Here is a 21,523-nt window from a genome sequence, read left to right as displayed (position 1 = left end):
ATTTATTGATTTCTGGTACTATTTGTTGTATAATTTGAGTTCTGTTCTGAAAGTCCTTGCCTACACTGCTGAATACAAGGTTTCACCTATTTTATCTTCCAATAGGTTCACTGGTTTGGTGTCAATGTTTATACTTTTGATCCATTTTGATTTTAGTTTAGTACATGGTAAGAGGTATGGATCCAGCTTCAATCTTCTGCAGACAGATAGTCAGTTTTCCCAGAATAATTTGTTAAATAGGCTGTCTTTCCTCCAAAGTATGTTTTTGGCTCATTTGTCAAAGATCAAATAGTTGAAAGTGTCTGGGAATGTTTCTGTGTCCTCTCTTCTGTTCCATTGATCTATGTGTCTGTTATTGTGCCAGTAACATGTTATTTTTATCATTGTTGCTTTGTAGTGTAACTTCTATTTAGGAGTTGCGATGCTTGCTTTGTTCTTGTTGCCCAGAAGAGCTTTTGCTATTCTGGGTCTCTTCTGGTTTCATTTGAATTTTATTATTATTTTCTCTAGTTCTGTGAGAAATGATGTTGGTATTTTGATTTTGAATGTATTGAAGCTTTATATCAGTTTAGGAAATATTGGCACTTTAATAATGTTGGTTCTGGGTGTCCAGGAACAAAGAACATCTTCCCATGTTCTGACATCTTCAGTCTTCTTTTTTAAGTCCTGAGTTTTCATTATAGAGGTTGGTTACTTCCTTGGTTAGGTTAGTTCTTAGATATTTATTTTTCCTTGATTATATTTTGAATGATATTGTTTTCCTAATTTCCTTTTCATTGAGTTCATTATTACAGTACATAAATGCTGTTAATTTTTGTGTGTTGAGTTTTGTATCCTGGTTCATTACTGAAATTGGTTACTCTTTGGTGGAATTCTTTGTGTTTTCTATATAGGGTATTATGTCATCTGCAGATAATGATAACTAGAATTTTTCCTTTCCTATATGTATCCCTTTTATTTCTTTCTCTTTCCCTATTGTTCTGGCTAATATTTTGAGTGCTGTGTTTTACAGAAATGGTGATAGTGGGCATCTTTATCTTATTCCTGATTTTAAAGGGATAGCTTCCCATTTTCCCCATTTAACGTAATATTGATCATTCGTTTGTCATGAGTGGCTTTTATCAGATTCAGGTATGGTCTTTGTATACCTTTTTTCCTGGGTTTTTATCATGAAGATGTTTGGGGTTTTGTGAAAATATTTTTTGAATCTATTTATATGATCATGTGGCTTTTGTCCTTGGTTCTGATTATGTGGTATATTACATTATTAATCTACATATATTAAAACATTCTTATAACCCTGGGATGACTAATTTTAGCTTTAACAATTTCAAGGAATTTTATCATTCAAACATATTAAACACAAAACAAATATTGATATATTCCATACAGCAAATGTATATCCTCTCTTTCCTTTTTTAAACAGAATATTGAGAGAAAGAAAGCTTCTGTCCAACAGGGAGACAGGTTCCCAAGTGGGTTGCCAAGGACACTTGTCTTTTCTAGGGACTTTTATAGAGCAAAACCACGAGGTGAGCCAGGTCCACAGTGGGGGAAAATGGTAACTCGTAAGGCAGGCAAGCATAAGGTGTGATAGAACTATGGTCAACCAGTAAGATTATGAGTGTAATTGCTTGGGTAAAATTGATTAAATTAAGATCCAATGGGAAAGTGTGTCATGTAGCAAGTGGGCCTGTGGGGGGCTGAGTTAGTGGCTCCTTCTGGCTTCCTCAAGGTGATCCATATGTATTTAGAATATCAACCTCTGATGTAGGGTATGGTTGCGTTTGTTTTGAGATCTGGCCTGAAGCAGAGGTGTCTGTTTCTCCCACAGATACAAGGTATATGGTCTTCTGCACTGGTTCCTTTGAGGGCCCAGCCCTGTCTGACTGCATATAATATTTCTATCTAACTCAGTTGCCTATAACACTCCCTGTTCTGAAGAAGTACCCTGAGCTGCTATGAGGGAGAAACAGGTGATGACCAATCTGACTTCTTCAGGCTGAAGGGACTTACAGTTGTTGGTTGACAGTCAGAGATACTGTATAGAGGATCTGTCTAAAGGCCTTCAATAGGCAACAGGCATTTTCATCTTGGGTAGGCATACAGCTTTAAGTCTGGAGGAGACAAAAGCAAGGAAATAAGTATGCTGGGGCCAAATAATAGAATTATTAGGATAATTATGAGTACAGTTAACAAAGATTTCCACCAAGCAAAGCTAGTAATGCCTTCCTATAGGGAGATTAAGGATAAGATCTAGGGAATTTTAGAGTCTGATATGTCATTGATCTGTCATCTAATATCTTGAACAGTTGTTGGGATATTAGCAGAAGAATCAGAATTGTACACAAAACATTCAGTTTTTACAATTGCAAAAATACTAACCTGTGCTGCTGTTAGAATGTCCAATGCCATCTGATTTTGGAGGATGGCATGTCTCATTAATTTTACTTCTTTATTTAGGAGAGACCAGCTGTGGTGTCATTTAAGGCCTGTTGAGTATAGTTAGGGCCTCTATATATATCATATAACTATCTCACTGGACAAGATCTGGTGGATCCCAGTAAAAAGAATCTAGCATATGTGTTACTGGTTTTTAATCTGTATGATTACTTGGGGTTTGGCATCATTTAGGCAAGATTAGTTTGATTACTTGGCTATATATATATATATATATATATATATATATATATATTACAATATTTAGACAGTATAAAACCTCTCCAGAAGGGGAGCTGGACTTTTAGGCATAACTTAAAGGAATGGTGAAGAGAAAGTTATTCCAGTTACAGTTTAAGGAAGACATTATTTGGTGACTGTTTTTATGGAAGTATGATGCCTGGAAGGACAGAATTGGAGAAGGATAAGGAGACATGTACCAATGTCCAGCAGTAGGCTGGTTTTTACCTCTCATCATGATTACTCAGGGCTGCTCTGTGGAGATTGTGGAAGTAATAGCAGGTAAATGTAGTTGTTGAGCTCTTCTTGGAGGCTTGAGAATCAGACTTAAGGTCTGTTTCTTTTAATGCTGCAACAAAGGCAGCCACTTTCTACTGGTCTCTCTTTGGCCTCCTGCTCATCACAGTTATCAAATACTGAGGAGGCACTTTTTACTAAAGTATCATGTGAACTATCTGGAGCAAAAGCTATCTTTTATAACTTTTCCCTAATATTTGAAATTGACTGAGTAATAAACATATCTTTAAGCAAAATCTGTCCTATCAAATCAGGATCTAGGGACATATGTTTTATTAGTGCCTATAATAAATGATCTAAGAAGTCAGAAGGTTTTCTCTCTACTGAAAAATAACTGTCAATTTAAAATAGCAGAAGGCTTGGTTTTTGTCCTTCTTAGACCCTTAGAAGTACACACTTGAAAATGTCTCCTGCTCCAATCTTGTTGCTAGGCCAGTAGGAGTCTTGGGTGGGAACTGCTTGTACGTGAAAACTGGGGGTTCCCCAGGCTGTTGATCTTCTGACTGTCTAAAATTAACAATATAATATTCATCTCCAAATGCAATAGCAGCTTGTAATGCTGTTTGTGTCTCATTAGAAGTCAATGTTTGATTTAAGTGTAACATTACAGCTTTCCAATCTAGCTCATAGCTCTAAGTAAGTCATCTAAGGACATTGATGTACTTTATCAGAGTCATCTGAAAATTTTGCAGAAATGTTTTTTAATCTGTTTTAAGTCACTGAGAGAAAATGGCACATGAATTCCAGAAGTTCCAAATTGTCCATTTACTCCCTGTCAAGGATACTGTCCTTGAGGAGCTTGCATAAACTCAGCTAAGGATGGGTATGTCCCTGTGGAGGCCTGAATTACAGCTGGTCTAGAAGCCTCTTCCTTAAGATTGGAAGGGCAGGTAGGGGAAACCTTAGGTTCAGTAATAGTGAGTGTGGTTTTAATTAAGGCTGTCTTGTTCTCAAATTCCAAAGTTTAGGGAAGAACAGTCTCAGGCTCCAGAGTAGTAAATGCTTTAAGGGCCTGAGGTACTTGGTTTTCCTGTGGCTCATATTTACATTTAGAATATCAATAAAGAATATTTCTCAATGCAGAGAAAGTCTAAACATAAGACAATTCTGACCATTTCCCCCTCTTTTTTATAGTATGCCTCTAGTTGTAAAATAGTAAAATATTGCTTTTGTTCATTGAAGAGGGCATATGTAAAAACATGAGTTGGAAGTAAAGCAGTTCTTTGTACTGTGAAGGAGATCTCCTGAGATACAGGCAACAAATAACTTGGGGAATTCTGCCCTGGGCCCTAGGGCAAAGAAGTCTCTAAGACACTTATGTCATCCATCTCTACCTAGCTAACCTTTCCTAGCAACAGGACAATGCTATGCTTTATTTAAATTTTTATGTTTTTGAAGCTCACAGTGTAAATATATTATCTAGCAATCACATTTTATGTTAGCAAAGGCACACCACTTTTCTATGCACACATGAAAGGGCTGAGTATTTACTCTTAGTTAACATATGTAAAGCATAAATGTAAATCATTTCCCTAGTTTGCTGTGAAATGTAAACAATTGTTGCTAGCTGCCTCCACCTATCTCTGAAGGGAAAAGTAGGCTAGGTGATTTTAAAATCCACTAAAAAGCTTTAGGAGAGTTTCTAATCTACTAGTAGAGATATAATTATGATAGATAAATGGAGATTAATCTCTAGCTGGGAGCCAGTATCTACTGAGGAACCTTTGGGTGTCTTAGCCATGACACCTCAGTACTTTTCAGTTTCTATTGGGCCAGAGGTTGTACTCCAGAATCTAGCTGTCTGTCTGGTCAACATTCATTGGCCATTGACTTCAATGGGGATTCACCAAAGAGATGCTAAGGAAACCTGACCTATTCTTTAAGAATGGAAGCTGCTCTAAGAGTGTTTAATTAGCTGGCAGAGTAACCATTGTTTGCCAGAGTTCTATAAGGGATAGTTAAAGGCCTGAGCAAGGACAGTATATCTTTGGTAAATTTGTTATTTATGTTTTGAACTGATTTGGTTAGAATTTTCTGGTTTTTCCCACTCAAATCCCTGTTTGTTTGATAAATCTATAAAATTTGGGATTGTGTTCTCTTTGAACTTCTCTCTTCTTTAAACAATTCATAGAATTCTGCTACCTGGTATCTGTTTTCCTTTCCATTGGTGCCCTTTAGATTTGCCTTGGGAGAGGTTAGAGAGACTTCCATTACCTTGTTTTCTCATGTTCATTTGTGTAAATATATTTAAATATGCTTTCTACCCTTTGAAGCTGAGAGTTGAGGTCTAGTAGAGTGAGGAGAGATTGCAGTGTATATGAAGATCTTTTTGGTCATATTTTGACTTCTGATGATACATTTGCTACTTTACTTGTCAACAGATAGTATTCACCTCTTTGGCTATTTAGTTTAAATGCTTTGGACTCTGAAACTTTGTTGTGAGGAATAAATTACTACTGGTTATATCAGCATCAACAGATCTAATCATACATTTTATTTATTTATTTATTTGGTGCTGAGGATCGAACTCATGATCTCACACTTGCTAGGCAGGTGCTTATGCCATTTAGCTAAATCCCTGGCAAGACCCTACATTTATATTCCTCTCCTTTATAACTTGTGCTGTATGTTATTAGTAATCTTTTTACTGGGTTTTGGGGTCCTGGAGTCTCCTTCTGCAGGTGGTTTCTAGGTTCTTTTCCATCTCAAACAGAAAATTGAATGATGTAAGCAAAAATGTTGGCAAAGTTTTATATTCATTTGAGGCAGGAAAACTTAAAGAGAAAAAATTAAAAATGAAGGATAAGGGAGAAGCTTTCTCTGCAGAGTCAGTTTGGGTCAAGTAAAAATAAAAAATAACAGGAAAAGGAGAAATAAAAGTACACCATAGAGAATATAACGAAGGCTAATGGGGGGTGGCATGTTAGCAAGATCTACATGGCATCTTGTCTTTTTAGTCATGCCACACATTGTGGGTTCTTGGAAGAGGTCCATATATTAAGTTCTGAGAATTTTTTTTGCTTATGTGTCCTTTTATCTGGTCATCCCTCCCTTCCCAACCAGTCTAAAACATGCCATATTTTCATATCTCAGTCTGAGATGTGGAGGGAGAAAGCTGAGAAACAGATGGAAGGATGTGTGAAAAGCAGCATGTAAGCAAGTAGAGGGAAAAGTAAATAATATTACTAGGTTAAAAATTGGGTGAAGGTCAGTTCTGTTGGAGATCTTTTGTATTTGGGTTGTGCATTTAGTGTTGAGGATTTTGAGAAGAACTTGTGGAGCACAGGATATTAAAGAAGAGATATATAATTTGACATTGAGAATAGCTACAGAGTCATCAGAACTTGTTGATATAATTGTGTACTTATAAGGTGGAGAAGGTGCAAGAGAAGACAACAGACTAGGTAAGATAAGGAAGAGCCAAAAGAATAGAGCAGCTGGGCATGGTGGCACATATTTGTAATCCAGCACTGGGAAGGCTGAAAGGAGTACTACTGTGAGTTAGAGATCAGCCTCATCTACATTAGTGAATTCAAGACCACCAACATGGTGTTCTGATAGGGGATCTAGAGAGGGTGCCTGCTGGGGCAGGCATGGGGGGCTAAGTGGAGCCTCAGGTGGTCCTGCGGCATAAGACAGAGACTTGGAGGATGGGGATTTAGTTCAGCGCCATAAGCATCTGCCTGGCAAGCGCTAGGTTGTGAGTTCAAAGTTCAATCCCTGGTACCAAAAAAAAAAAAAAAAAAAAAAAGACTGGAATTGTTTGGCACAGCATTAGTATTTCAGCCAGGGATTTAGCTCAATGGCATATTTGCCTGCCTGATAAGCTTGAGATCACAAGTTTGACCCCTGGTACCAAACAACAACAACAAAGACAGAGACTTGGGTTGGCCCAGGTCTCTGGTGATCCAGGCAGGAGCAGGTGGCTGCACTGACTCAGTGAACACCATTCCTTTGTTCATCCTCTCTTTTCCCAGAGTTGGGGAGTGAGGAGGACAAGCTTTCCCTGCTCTTGTTGAACACTGGTGAAGATGCTGCAGGTGCAGCTTCTTCTGTATTTGGAGAGGGGATAATGGGGAAAAGAGGCCCATCTGTCCAGTCTTTCCTGGGAGACCAGTCTCTGAAATGCTCTTTGGTTCCCTCTGGGAGTTTGGGAAATTCTTAAAATAGCTACTCCCCAGATGAGTGGGATTGGGGGCAGTGTGGAATGGGCTTAACAGAGCCATTTCCTCTTTTTAAACTATCCAGATATTTGGTTTAATCTACATATATGTTCTTTAAAATTAATTTTTTTGTATCAAGTGTAAGTTCCCTTATACCCTTTTCTGGTACTTGTATTTTCAGTAAATCTTCCGAGTATCTGTTTTGACTCTTCCTCTAATCAGCCATATTGGATTTTGAATTCATATTCTTTAAGTTGATATAACCTACACATAGAGAGCAGCAAAAATTGTTTTTTTATAGAGGTACTAGGAATCAAACTCAGAGCCTTAGTCCTTTTTATTTTTAAATTTTGAGACACCTTCTCCCTAAGTCACTTAAGTTGCCCAGTGTGGGTTCAAACTTGTAATTGTCCTGTCCTCAGCTTCAGAGTCCTTGGATTACAGGTGTGTACCTCCATGCCCAGCCAAAGCAAAAACTTTAAAAGTACTGATTAATGAATGCAAAAGAGTTGAAATTATCCCATGCATGTTATCAGACAATAATGCCAGGAAACTAGAAATTAATGATAAAAGAAATTGCAAAAAACCCACAAACACATGGAAATTCAATAATACACTATTGAGCAATCAATGTGTCACAGGGGAAATTAAAGAAATTAAATAATACCTGCAAGCAAACAAAAATACAAATACAACTTACTGGAATCTGTGGGATGCAATGAAAGTGGTCCTCAGAGGAAAATTTATTGCACTGAGAGCCCACATCAGGAAAACAGAACGAATACAAATAAATAACCTGATACTATACCTCAAACATCTAGAAAAAAAAGAGCAAGTCAAGCCCAAAGCCAAAAGAAGGGAGGAAATTATAAAAATCAGAGCACAAATTAATGCAATAGAGACTAAGAAAACAATCCAAAGAATGAATGAATCAAAGAGTTGGTTCTTTGAAAGAATAAATAAAATTGATAAGCCCCTAGCCAACCTTATTTAAAACAGGAAAGAAAAAACTCAAATTCATGCAATAAGGAATGAAAAAGGTGAAATCACTACAAACTCTGTGGAAATACAGAAGATCATCAACACCTATTTCAGAAACCTGTACTCAGAGGTTCAATAACACAGAAGAAAAGGACAGATTCCTAGAATCCTAGAAGTACAAAAGCTGGGTCAAGAAGATGTAAAACTGCTGAATAACCCAATTTCTATTAATGAAATTGAAAATGTAATTAAATCCTTACCTACAAAGAAGAGCCCAGGCCCAGACAGATTCACTGCAGAATTCTACAAGACATACAAAGACTTAATGCTGACACTACTCAAACTCTTCAAGGAAATTGAAAGGGAAGCAATCCTTCCTAAGTCATTCCTGAAAGCAAATACTACTCTAGTACTAAAACCTGACAAAGACTCAAGTAAAAAAAGAGAACTACAAGCCAGTCTCCCTAATGAACATAGCAACAAAAATCCTCAATAAAATATTGGCCAACAGGATGCAACAAATCATCAAGAAGATTATATACCACAAACACGTGGGATTCATCCCAGGCATGCAGGGATGATTCAACATACGTAAGTCAATAAATGTAATCCACCATATCAATAGAGCCAAAAGTAAGACTCATATGATCATTTTATAAATGCAGAAAAAGCTTTTGATAAGATCTAACACTCATTCATGATAAGAGCCTTATAAATATTGGAATAGATGGTCTTTACCTCAATATAACAAAGGCCATTTATGACAAACCATCAGCCAGCATCATATTTAAATGGCCCAAAACTGAAGGCCTTTACCTTAAAATCAGGCACAAGACAAGTATGTCCCTTATCACCATTCCTATTCAACATAGTACTTGAAATTCTAGCCAGAGAAATTAGACAAGAGAGAGAAATAAAAGGGGTAAAGATACGGAAAGAAAAAGTTAAATTATCATTATTTACAGATGACATGATACTCTACATAGAAGACCCCCAAAACTCCATTGGAAGACTCCTAGGTATAATAAATAAATTCAGCAATGTAGCTGGATACAAAATCAATACTCAAAAATCAATACCATTCCTATACACTAACAACAAAATCACAGAGAGAGAAATAAGGGAAGCCACACCCTTCACACTAGCATACAAATAAATGAAATACTTAGGAATTAATCTCATGAAAGAAGTCAAAGATCTATAAAGGGAAAATTATAATACCCTGAAAAACAAATAGAAGAGGGTCTCAGAAAATGAAAAGGCATCCCTTATTCATGGATAGGAACAATAAGTATTGTGAAAATGGCCATTATCCCAAAACTGTTATACAGATTCAATGCAATCCCAATGAAAATATCATCAACATAACCTCATAGATCTAGAGAATTCACTCCTAAAATTCAGCTGGAACCACAAGAGACTTAGAATAGCAAAGGCAATTCTAAGCAGCAAAGGCAATTCTAAGCAGCAAAGGCAAGGCAGGAGGCATCTCAATTCCTGACTTGAAGATATACTACAAAGCTACTGTAATAAAATCAACATGGTACTGGAATAAAAACATCTAAAAATCAGTGGAATAGATTAGAAGATATAACCACAACTACAAACACACTCAACCACCTTATCTTTGCTAAAGGGGCCAGAACGTATATGTGCACCCGTGTTTATAGCAGCACAATTTGTAATAGCCAGATCTTGGAAACAACCTAAAGTGTTCATCAACTGAAGAATGGATAAAAAGATTTGGTATTTTTATACAATGGAGTACTATTGAGCTATAAAGAATGATCACACTGAGATACTTATAAATAAATGGATGCAACTTGAGACCATATGCATAAGGAAAACACACCAAACTCACATATATAAATACCGTATAGTCTCCCTAGTGTAAGAAGTGGTAAGTGTACATAAGATTTTATGGGAATCATGATTCCCCATTATACTGCTTTGAAGCCTTAAAATGTTTTCATTCATTAGTTGCAATGGTTTTATTCTGTTTTGTTTGATTTTATTATCTGTGATGCTATGAACAGCTATTTTGAAGAAAACAAGACATTATGATAGCCATTGCTGATTTGATATCATCTTACTTTGAAATCCTACCATGCTTTTGTTCTTCTGTTTCCATTGGTTCTATCATGTTGCATCTTATTGGATTTTAATATGTATGATAGTATAAACAAATTTTTATGGAAAATGCGATAATATAGTAGCCATTGTTCATTTTCTCTTATTTGGTTCTGAATGCCCTGTAACACTTTCATTCTATTGAATGGTTTTATTCTATTTTGTTATGTTTGATACTATTGTATGTGAAGGTATGCTCAACTATTTCAAAGAAAAGAGACATTATGGTAGCTACTGTTACCATCGGATTGTCTTGTGGTGAAGTACTGTGTTGCTTACATTGTTCTGATCTGCTTTGTTCTGTCCTTTTTGGTCTTAATCTCTTTAAAATAAAAAAGTTATAAATATATATGCATCAATCATCAGGACACCAATTATATAAAACAAATATTAATGGACTTGAAAAAAAAAGAAAAATTAGATAAACACTAATACAATTGTAATGGTGGACCTCAATACTGCAATGTCACAAATAGGTTAACTAGACAAAAAAAAAATCAAAGAGATCGCAGAGCTGAACTAAATCTTTTAACAAATGAACTTAGTAGATATTGCAGAGTTCACCTTCCCTCTCCCTCCACCTTCTCTCTCTCCTCCATCTCTTGGTCACCTTCATTGTTGTGAAAGGTCTATATCCCAGTTTCTTTTTATCTTTCATTTTTCCATATATTGTCATTTTCTCATATAATTGAAACCACGTGATATTTATGCTTGTATGTTTGGTTTATTGCAGTTAACTCTATAGTCACATGGTGTATCTCTTTTCCTACAAAAGACTCAAGTTTACTTTTCCTTATGGCATAATAATATTCCATTGCATATAAATATCACATTTTCTTTATCCATTCATCTTATGATGGACAGACAGGCCACTTCCAAAATTTACTTATTATGAGTTGATACCTTTGACTGTTTTAGGAAGATACATAGAAGGGGAATAGCATGAGGTGGGGTATATAGCTCAGTGACATAAGTGTCTGCCTAGCAAGTGCAGGGTCCTAAATTCAATTTCTGGTACAAAAAAAGGAATTGATAGGTAAAATTGAATTTGTAGTTTTAGTTTTTAAAGGAATATTCATATGGATTTCCATACTGGCAATACTAGTTTACATTCCCACCAACAATGTGGAACAGTTTCTTTTCCACTCAGCTCCCCCAGCATTTGTTATTATTTGATTTGTTGATGGTAGCCATTTTTTTCTGGGGTAAGACAGAATCTCAGTGTTGTTTTAATTTGCATTCCTCTATTGATTAATGGTGTTGAGGAATAATTCAATGGGCATTCATATTTCTTCTATGAAGTGTCTTCATTTTAGATGCCCATTTTTAAAATTTTTTTTCCTTTATAAAATCTTATTATTTGAGGTCTTTTTTAATTCTAGGTATTAGTTCTGGGTCTGAAAAATAGCTGACAATTTGCCATTCTATAGGTCATATCTTCATTCTGCTGGTTGTTTCCCTTGCCATATGGAAGCTTTTTAATTTGATATAGTCTGATTTGTTGATTCTTCATGTTATTTCTTGTGCAATTGATGTTCTCTTTATAAAGCCCTTGCCTATATCTATGTCTTCAACAGTTTTACTTGTTTTATCTGTGAGTAGATTAAGCATTGTCTTAACATTTAGATTTTGATCAACTTTTATTTTAGTACATGGTAATACAGATCTAGATTCATCTTCTGTATGTGGATAGCTAGTTTTCTTTGTACAGCTTGTTAAAGAGTTTACCCTTCCTCTAACCTGTGCTTTTGTCTCTTTTGTGAGTGATCAGATATTTGAATGTTCCTGAAGTTGTTTCTGTATCCTCCATTCTGTTCCATTGATCCACATTTCTGTTTTTGTGCCACTAGCATGCTGTTTATCACTGTTGCAACACATGGAACAGTGCTCTTACCTTTGTAAAATAACTTTGTAATATAACTCAAAATCTGGAATTATGATGCCTCCTTCTTTGCGCTTGTTGCTCAGAGTTGCTTTTGCTATTCTGGGTCTCCTCTAATTTCATATAAATTTTTGGATTGTTTTCTTTAGTTCTGTGAAGAATTTTACTGGTATTTTGTTTGGGATTGATGAAATATGTTCGTTTTGAAAGTATTGTCATTTTTACTAGATTGCCTGTCCAAGAAAAGGGTATATCTTCTTATAAAGAGACACTGAACCTAACAATGACAAAAGATCTAATAGAATGACTATATCAGGTAGGGTGAGCAGTTGAGTTCAAGGAAGAGATATGGAATCAGCAACAGAAAAATAAGACGATGATAAGATTAAGCCAGTAGCTACCAGTAATAACTCTCAATGTGAATGGTCCCAGTTACCCAATCAAAAGACACAGACTGGCAGAATGGATTAAGAACAAAATCCACTGGTATGCAGTGTACAAAAATCAAATTGAAACCAAAAAGAAACTCATAGGCTAAACTCAAAGGAAGGGAAAATTTCCATCAAATAGGAAACTCTCAAAAAGCAAATATAGCCACTGTATATTCAGAAAAAGTAGATTTCAAGCTAAAGTAGATGAACAGGGGCAAAGAAGATCACTGCATATTGGTTAAGGGAATAATTGAATGGGAAGTGATACCAATTACATATATACATGGAAGAACAGTGCACTCAACTTTGTAAAATAAGCACTACTGGACATGAACATAAAAGACATGAACATAACTACAAATATAGTGGATGACAACAAGGAAATATTAGTGTTCAATAAAACCTTAAAACACATGAATTTAATAGATATCTAGAAGTGTTCAACCCCAAAACAACAGAATACATATTTTTCTAAGCAACACATGGAAATTTCTCTAAAATAGATGACATACTAACCAATAAAGCAAACTTAAGCAGAAATAAAAGAATTGAAATTATTCCATGCATATTACCAGATCATAGTGCAATGAAACTAGAAATCAATAAAAAACCTTAATTTTGAAAATGTATGGAAATTTTAAAAATATGCTTAATTGGTGATTTACTGAAGAAATCAAAGAAAAAATAAAACAGCTTCTAGAACTAAATAATGGCAACACAATACATCAGAACTTATGCGGATATAAGGAGTTCTAAGAGGAAAGTTTATAGCTGTGAATGTTCAAGTCATAAAAAACAAATTATTCCAAGTAAATAGGGTTGCACCTCATTATCCTAGAAAAATAAGAACAATCCAAACCCAAATCTAAGCTAGGCATGGTGGCACATGCTGTAATACCAGCACTCGGGAAGCTGAGGTAGGAAATTCAAGGCCAGCCTAAGTTGCACAGTGAGATCTTGTCTCAAAAAGACAAAAAAAAATTCAATACAATTAGAAATGAAAAAGCTGAATTCATAACAGGCATTGTTGAAAATAAAAGATTATTAATCACTCTGCAAAACTGTAAGTAAAATATTGAAGGATCCAGAGGAAATGCATCAATTCCTATATACATATAAATTACCAAATGTTAACTAAGACAAATTGAAATCCCTGAATAAATCAGTAGCAGGCAATGAAATTCAAGCAGTAATGAAAAACCTACCAACCAAGAAAGGCCAGGTCCAGATGAATTCACTGCTGAGTTGCACAAAAACTTTAGCAAAAGTCTAACATAAATGTTTCTCAAATTCTTTAATAAAATTAAAAGGGAAACTGTCCCAAAATCATTCCTGAAATCTACCATTGCCTTGACTCCTAAACTAAACAAGGATTAACTAAAAAGGAGAACTATAAACCAGTCTCATTCATGAAAAAAGACACAAGAATCCTCAACAAGATATTGGTAAACAAAATGCAGTGAATCCTCAAAAAGATCATGTATCCTGACCAAGTAGGCCTTCATGCCAGAGATGCAAGAATGGTTCAACATATGCCAATAAATATGATATATCACATAAACAGAAGGACAAAAATCACATGATCATCTTAATAGACACAGAAAAAGCCTTTGACTGAATCTATCCTTTCATTATAAAAACACTGAAGAAAATAGGTATATAAAGACCTTATCCTAGTCTGACAAAAGCCATTTACGGCAAACCTACTGCCAATATTATATTAAAAGAGAAAGTGCTTAAAGCTTTCCTCATAAAATCAGAAACAAGTCAAGGCTGTCCATTATCATTACTTCTATTCAACATAGTACTTGAACATATCAAAAACAATTAAGCAAGAAAAAGAAAAGTGATATGTACAGAAGAGAAGAAGTCAAATTATCAGCATTTGCAGATGACATGATCCTGTATATACAACCCCCAAATCTACTAAAAGACCTTATAATTAATAATCAAACTTACTAATGTAGTAGAAAACAAAATCACATAAAAGTCAATAGTGTTCCTGTATACTAATACTGAACCCACTGAGGAATAAATTAGAAAAATATCATTTAGAATTAACTAAGGAAGGGAAAGACCTCTACAACAAAAACTGAAGTAAATCAAAGAGGACATCAGAAAATGGAAAGGAGCAGGCCCGGGGAGAGAGGAGCCCACTGCAGTGTTGGGGACAGATAAAGCCAAGGGCTCCGGTTTTCTTGACAAGCTCCCGCGGGTTTTCTTGCAAATCTGCATTTGGAATTTTAAAATTTTTCCTAAAATAATCCCCCCCCCATCTTTACTCCACATCCCTCGATCCCCTGAGCTTCCGGGCTCACAAAAGCCGGAGCCCACCCGGGCAAGCATCAATTCCAAGGAAAAAGAGATGATTTGGGGAAGATGATAACAGCTAAGCCAGGGAAAACACTGATTCAGGTATTACACGAATACGGCATGAAGTCCAAGAACATCCCGGTTTATGAATGTGAAAGATCTGATGTGCAAATACATGTGCCCACTTTCACCTTCAGAGTAACCGTTGGTGACATAACCTGCACAGGTGAAGGTACAAGTAAGAAGCTGGCAAAACACAGAGCTGCCAGAGGCTGCCATAAACAGTTTGAAAGCCAATGCAAGTATTTGCTTTGCAGTTCCTGACCCTTTAATGCCTGATCCTTCTAAGCAACCAAAGAATCAGCTTAATCCTATTGGTTCATTACAGGAACTGGCTATTCATCATGGATGGAGACTTCCAGAGTATACCCTTTCCCAGGAGGGAGGACCAGCTCCTAAGAGAGAATACACAACCATCTGCAGGCTAGAGTCATTTATGGAAACTGGAAAGGAGGCATCAAAAAAAAAAAAAAAAAAAACAAGCCAAGAGAAATGCTGCTGAGAAATTTCTTGCCAAATTTAGTAATATTTCTCCAGAGAACCATATTTCTCTAACGAATGTAGTAGGGCATTCCTTAGGATGCACTTGGCATTCCTTGAGGAATTCTCCTGGCGAAAAGATCAACTTACTGAAAAGAAGCCTCCTTAGTATTCTAAATACAGACTACATCCAGCTGCTTAGTGAAATTGCCAAGGAACAAGGCTTTAGCATAACATACTTGGATATAGAAGAACTCAGTGCCAATGGGCAGTATCAGTGTCTCGCCGAACTGTCAACCAGTCCTATCACGGTCTGTCACGGCTCGGGTATCTCCTGTGGCAATGCACAGAGTGACGCAGCTCACAATGCTCTGCAGTATTTGAAGATAATTGCAGAAAGGAAGTAAAGCTGGGGCACCTTAGAAAATCCTTCAGTAGCACTTTAAAGAGTTCTGTCACTCCTTCCCAAGTAAAACTTCTACTGTAATGTGAGTTGTTTCCAGATCTCTCCCAATTCATCAACACTCCAAATTTAATTATCTCCTGGTAGTTGTTACTAAGCTCTTTTTAATGGCTTCAACTTTGTATTGATATATTGTATTTATAAACTTTGTACCACAAGGCATGGTGTAGCACCCAGTCTACAGAGCCAGGCACATAGGAGGATGCTAATGATGGGAACAAAAGTACTGCTAGCAGCAGTCTTCCTGGTGCTTAAACTCTTGCACAAGGCTTTATAAAGGGAATTTGAAGGAAGTCCTTTAGGATTACAGTGTCAAGGGACAACATTAACCAGCTCTTATTGAATGTGACTTAAATTTCAGGAAACATGATTGGCCTGCTGTGTATTCAAAGCCATGTAATAAAGAGCTCTTGTTATAAAAAAAAAGAAAATGGAAAGATAGCCCCTATTTTTGGGTAGGCAGAATAAATATAGTCCAAATGGCCATATCATCAAAATTCATGCACAGATCTAAGGCTATCCCAATCAAAATACTAACAGCATTCTTCATAGAACTGGAGAAAATACTCCTAAAATTCATATGGAGCCAGAAGAGACTGAATGGGTTTTTGTTTTTTGTTTTGTTTTGTTTGGATTTGGTTTTGGTTTTTTCCTCCCTCATGGAAAAGCAAAGAACTGCATCAGGACTCAAAGAATCATCAGGATATGGAACCAGCAAGGAAAACATGGGTAACTGCTTCCAGAGCAGCCTTCCATAGTCAAAAGTTGGCTAAAGGGAGACCCAAAATAAGGTCTCATAAAATGTTATTTCTCAACTAACCCTGGTAGATACCACTGTAATAGATTAGTCTGTTATTACTGTAGCTGATTTTATTGTATAGAAATAATTCTAACTCAGTGAACAATTTTGTGGCAGTGACCCTATCTGCCCAATCTACCATCACATCCAAGGAGAGGGACAGCAAGATTTTCTAACCCAAGAACTTGGACTACATCAGACTCTGCAAGAATATCTGCAACGTGGCAGAAAGAAGTCTTGAGTCTGAGTTTCAGTATTATGGTAGAATAATCAGGAGTTATTGGGGTGCGAGCATTCAGATTCTCTGGAAAAGTGGCTACTCGGGAATCATGTATTCAATGTCTCATTGGAGTATTTAATCTGTGGTCCTATTGGATATTTTATAGGTTTTTTATATGTTTCTTTATTTAATAATGTGGGGCTATTTTATATCCTTTTGTGGTTTCCTACATTTATTAGATTGTTACATTTGTATATTTATTGTTTCATTGGCACAGACTTAACTAACAGAGGTTTAGATTTTCTCCCTTGTCTCAGCTCCCTATCCAGTTTCTTCACCTCAAAATCCCAACAATAATATTAACATATTTCTTTATTTTCCCAAACACATAAACTCCTCCTCACAGATTTTAACATTCCCCATATTTAGCTCCATTACAGCCACTCCTATCTTCTCAAGCATTATTCCTCAACCATCCCTATACTAAGCCTTTGGTTCTCCCATATCTCACTTAGCTTATTGTTCTTCCTATCAGCAAGTTCTGACACCCACATAGCTTTCCTCAATCACAAAGTAAAACCCATTTCTCCCGTACCTCCCGTTTCCCTACAAAATATCCTCTGAAAACTCAATACTAAACTTTCAATTCAAATAAAAGTAAATCCAATAAAATCAGAACAAACATCAAACTTTTCTTCTCACATACCACTTTCCTCTTTAAACCTCCCCCTTACTGTCTGACACTCATCCAACCACCCCCATTCACACCACTCCACTGCACCTACCTCATGATAGAGCAATAACAAATAATAAACTGTAATAGTGTGCATAGCAAATAGAAAAATGGGCAAAGTGTAACTGTAAGGACTATCATGTAGAAGTGTTGTAAGATTGAATCTATGGATACTACTATACATAGAAGCAATTCTTTTGGCAAAACACAGGGACAGAGTCAAAATCACTTAAATAACAGAGTACCACTGGATATACAATGCTAAAATTTATTTAAGAGGAGTCAATATCCTACTGGAAATCTGTATAAGCCATAAACTCTCCTCTAGTCCCCAACTTACAGTAAACCCCCCCAACAAAAGCAAGGTAAAAAAAGGGGGATATATATATGATATACATATATATATTATATATACATATATATTATATATATAACACAAATACACATAGGAGAATGGAAAAGCAAGGAACTGGAAGATCACCAGCCGCTTCAACTCTTCCCAAGGGGTCACAAAGCAAAAAGAAAGTTAATACCAGGTAACACCAATCTTTGAAAAGTTCTTAGAAGTGATGAAGAAGACAGATGAGTTCAATGAAGAAATCAACCAAAGGTTTATGGCAGTTACACTCAATATGCACATAGTGAATTTTTGAAAAATATGTAAAATACTGAACAAGCTAAGCAAAACCTTTCAAACTTTGAACAACTGATTCAAAAAGATACAGAATCCTCATAAAAATGTCAGAAAGAGCTCTACATCCCTCTCCCCATCCCGGCTGCACTTAGAGAACTGTGCAGCTTCCAACAAGTAGGCGGGCACACGCTATCCCCTGAGCCTAGCCTGTTTGGGACTCCCGCACCTCAACATTGGTGTGCAGAGGAGGGGCTGGGCGAATCTGGGGCACCTGCATCAGCCTCCCCGTGTGTCTGGAGGTCTGTGGATATCTCAGCAAGCAGGGGAGGATAGCAGGTTCCAGAGGCACCATGGCCTTGGTGAGTGCTCAGCGCACTCTGCCCAAAGCCCAGACTGTTTGGGACCCTCCAGGCTTCCGGGTGCAGTGAAGTGGAGAGGTGGGTTTGAGGCGGCTACAACTGCCTCCGCAACCCAGCTGCGCTTGGAGAGCTGTGGAGCGTCCAATGGGCAGGTGGGCGCACAGTGTCCCTGAGGCCCAGCTTATCTGGAACTGCAGAGTTCTAAACAGGCAGATGAGGGCCATTGGTTCTGCAGGCCCAGTGGCTTGGGGAAACGGGATGACAGAGTCTCAGTAGCTGCAAACATAGAAGGGGATTTCCAACAGACCCTGAGGAAGCTTTCAAATAACACGTGAAACACAGAAATATAGGAAAATGACAAAACGAAAGACCAAATTACAACCTCAAACCTCCAGCACATCTCAAGAAACCCTAGGAGCGATGTATATAGAAGAAAATATATGCCATTCACCTCAAATATCGGACACAATAGCTACTGAAATTAACAAGCAAATCCAGGAAGCTTTAAAGAAATTCAAGCTCAAAATAATCTCCCAGGTAAAAGAAGAAATGATAAAAGAAATGAAAGAGATTCTGAATATATCTAAAGAAAACACAGATAAAAAATTGGAGGAACTAAACAAAAAGAATCCCGAGACGAGCAATATAAGAAACAAACAGAATACATAATGCAGATGCACAGAGATATACAGGAAATAAAAAGCTCCACTGAAAGTTGTAAAAACCGCCTTAATGAAAGTGAAGATAGAATTTCAGACCTTGAAGACAGGATTGCAGCTAGTGAACAGGAAAGGAAAGATCTTTAAAAATAACAAGGAATCAGGAAACAACAATTCAACAACTGCAAGATGATGCAAAGAAAAATAACATAAGAGTGATAGGGATTAATGAAAAAGGAGACAACATAAAGGATGTCAAGAGGATATTTAGAGAAGTAATAGCTGAAAATTTCCCAAGCATGAGATCAGAAACTGACATCAGGATCAGTGAAGGATATAGAACTCCAAATAGTCATAACCAAAATAAAACTACACCCAGACATATAATAATCACCATCCCAGAAATCCAACAAAAGAATAGATTATTAAAAGCTGTCAGAGAGACAAGACAGATCACTTATAAAGGAAAACCTATCAGAATCACAGCAGACTTCGCAGCACAAACAATGAAGTCAAGAAGAGCATGGAGTGAAGTATTCCAGATCGTAAAGCAAAATGATTTCCAAACTAGACTGATGTATCCTGCAAAACTATCATTCAAAATTGATTGTGAAATACGATACTTCCATGACAAAGAACAGCTGAAGAACTTCATGAACACCAAATCAACCCTGTAAAAATATTGAAAGACAGTTTAGATACACAAAGGAAAAAACCACTAAGCAAAGCAGATAATTAAACAGAACAGAAAGATAAAGATGCAACAGCAGAGATAACATGTCAACAATAAACCAGCATTTAACAGTAATAACCATTAATGTAAATAAATGTTCTCAATGCAACAATCAAAAGAAACAGACTAGCAGAATGGATCAAGAAACAAAATCCAACCATATGCTGTTTACAGGAAACCCATCTAACCCAGAAGGATACTCACAGACTGAAAGTCAAAGGATGAAAAACAATATTTCATGCAGCAGGAATCCCAAAAAAAGCAGGAGTAGCCACTCTGCTGGCAGATAACGTGAACTTTAAACCAACAATGACCATAAAGGACAAAGAAGGTCACTACATACTCGTAAGGGGAAAACTCCAAGAGGAAGAGATAACTATCTTAAATATATATGCACCAAACTCCAGAGCACCCAGTTATATAAAACAACTATTAACAGAAATGAAAACTCAAATTATCAGTAACACAATTGAAACAGGAGACCTTAATACGCCATTGACACCAAGGGACAGATCAACCAGACAGAAAATGAGCAAAGAAATAACAAAACTGAATCACACCTGCGAACAAATGGATTTGATAGACATATACAGAATATTCCACCCAACAACATCAGAATGCACATTCTTCTCAGCAGTACATGGATCATTCTCTAAAATAGACCATATATTAGCTCACAGAACATATTTAAACAAATGCAAAAGAGTTGAAATCATCCCTTGCATGTTATCGGATCATAGCGCTCTAAAATTAGAAATTAATGATAAAAGATACTGCAAAAATCCCGCAAACACATGGAAACTGAATAACACACTCTTGAGTAATCAGTGGGTCACAGAAGAAACTAAAGAAGAAATTAAACAATACCTAAAAGAAAATGAAAATGCAGATACAACTTACCGCAATCTGTGGGATGCAATGAAAGCCGTCCTGAGAGGAAAATTTATTGCACTGAGTTCCCACATCAGGAAAACAGAACGAATACAAATAAATAACTTGATGCTACACCTCAAACAGCTAGAAAAAGAAGAGCAAGTCAAGCCCAAAGCCAAAAGAAGAGAGGAAATTATAAAAATCAGAGCAGAAATCAATGCAATAGAGACTAAGAAAACAATCCAAAGAATCAACGAATCAAAGAGTTGGTTCTTTGAAAGAATAAATAAAATTGATAAGCCCCTAGCCAACCTTATTTAAAAAAGGGAAGAAAAAGCTCAAATTCATGCAGTAAGAAATGAAAAAGGTGAAATCACTACAGACCCAATAGAAATACAGAAGATCATCAACACCTATTTCGAAAACCTCTACTCTCAACAGTTTGATAACACAGAGGAAATAGACATATTCCTAGAAACATATGAAGTACGAAAGCTAGATCAAGAGGATGTAAAACTGTTGAATAACCCAATCTCTGTTAATGAAATTGAAAATGTAATTAAGTCCTTACCCACCAAGAAGAGCCCGGGCCCAGATGGATTCACTGCAAAATTCTACAAGAAATACAAAGAAG

At 36.5% G+C, this 21,523-nt stretch overlaps 1 protein-coding gene across 1 annotated transcript; it reads left to right on the top strand.

The window, feature by feature from the left end:
• Window positions 1-2,717: 2,717 nt before the first annotated feature.
• LOC134475436 (interferon-inducible double-stranded RNA-dependent protein kinase activator A-like) lies at window positions 2,718-20,599 on the top strand. Its single transcript, XM_063245934.1, is given in 3 exon segments — window positions 2,718-15,143; window positions 15,145-15,408; window positions 15,410-20,599. Coding segments are annotated over 3 exon segments (879 nt in total). The 5' UTR covers window positions 2,718-14,942; the 3' UTR covers window positions 15,824-20,599.
• The last annotated feature ends 924 nt before the right edge of the window (window positions 20,600-21,523 follow it).

The sequence above is a fragment of the Cavia porcellus genome, unplaced genomic scaffold (genome assembly GCF_034190915.1).
Source record: "Cavia porcellus strain 051 isolate PalLab524CR breed Dunkin Hartley unplaced genomic scaffold, mCavPor4.1 scaffold_3, whole genome shotgun sequence".
In the NCBI taxonomy this organism is placed as follows: domain Eukaryota; kingdom Metazoa; phylum Chordata; class Mammalia; order Rodentia; family Caviidae; genus Cavia; species Cavia porcellus.
Note: the sequence above shows the minus strand (reverse complement) of the source record. Positions and strands in the feature narration are given on the sequence as shown.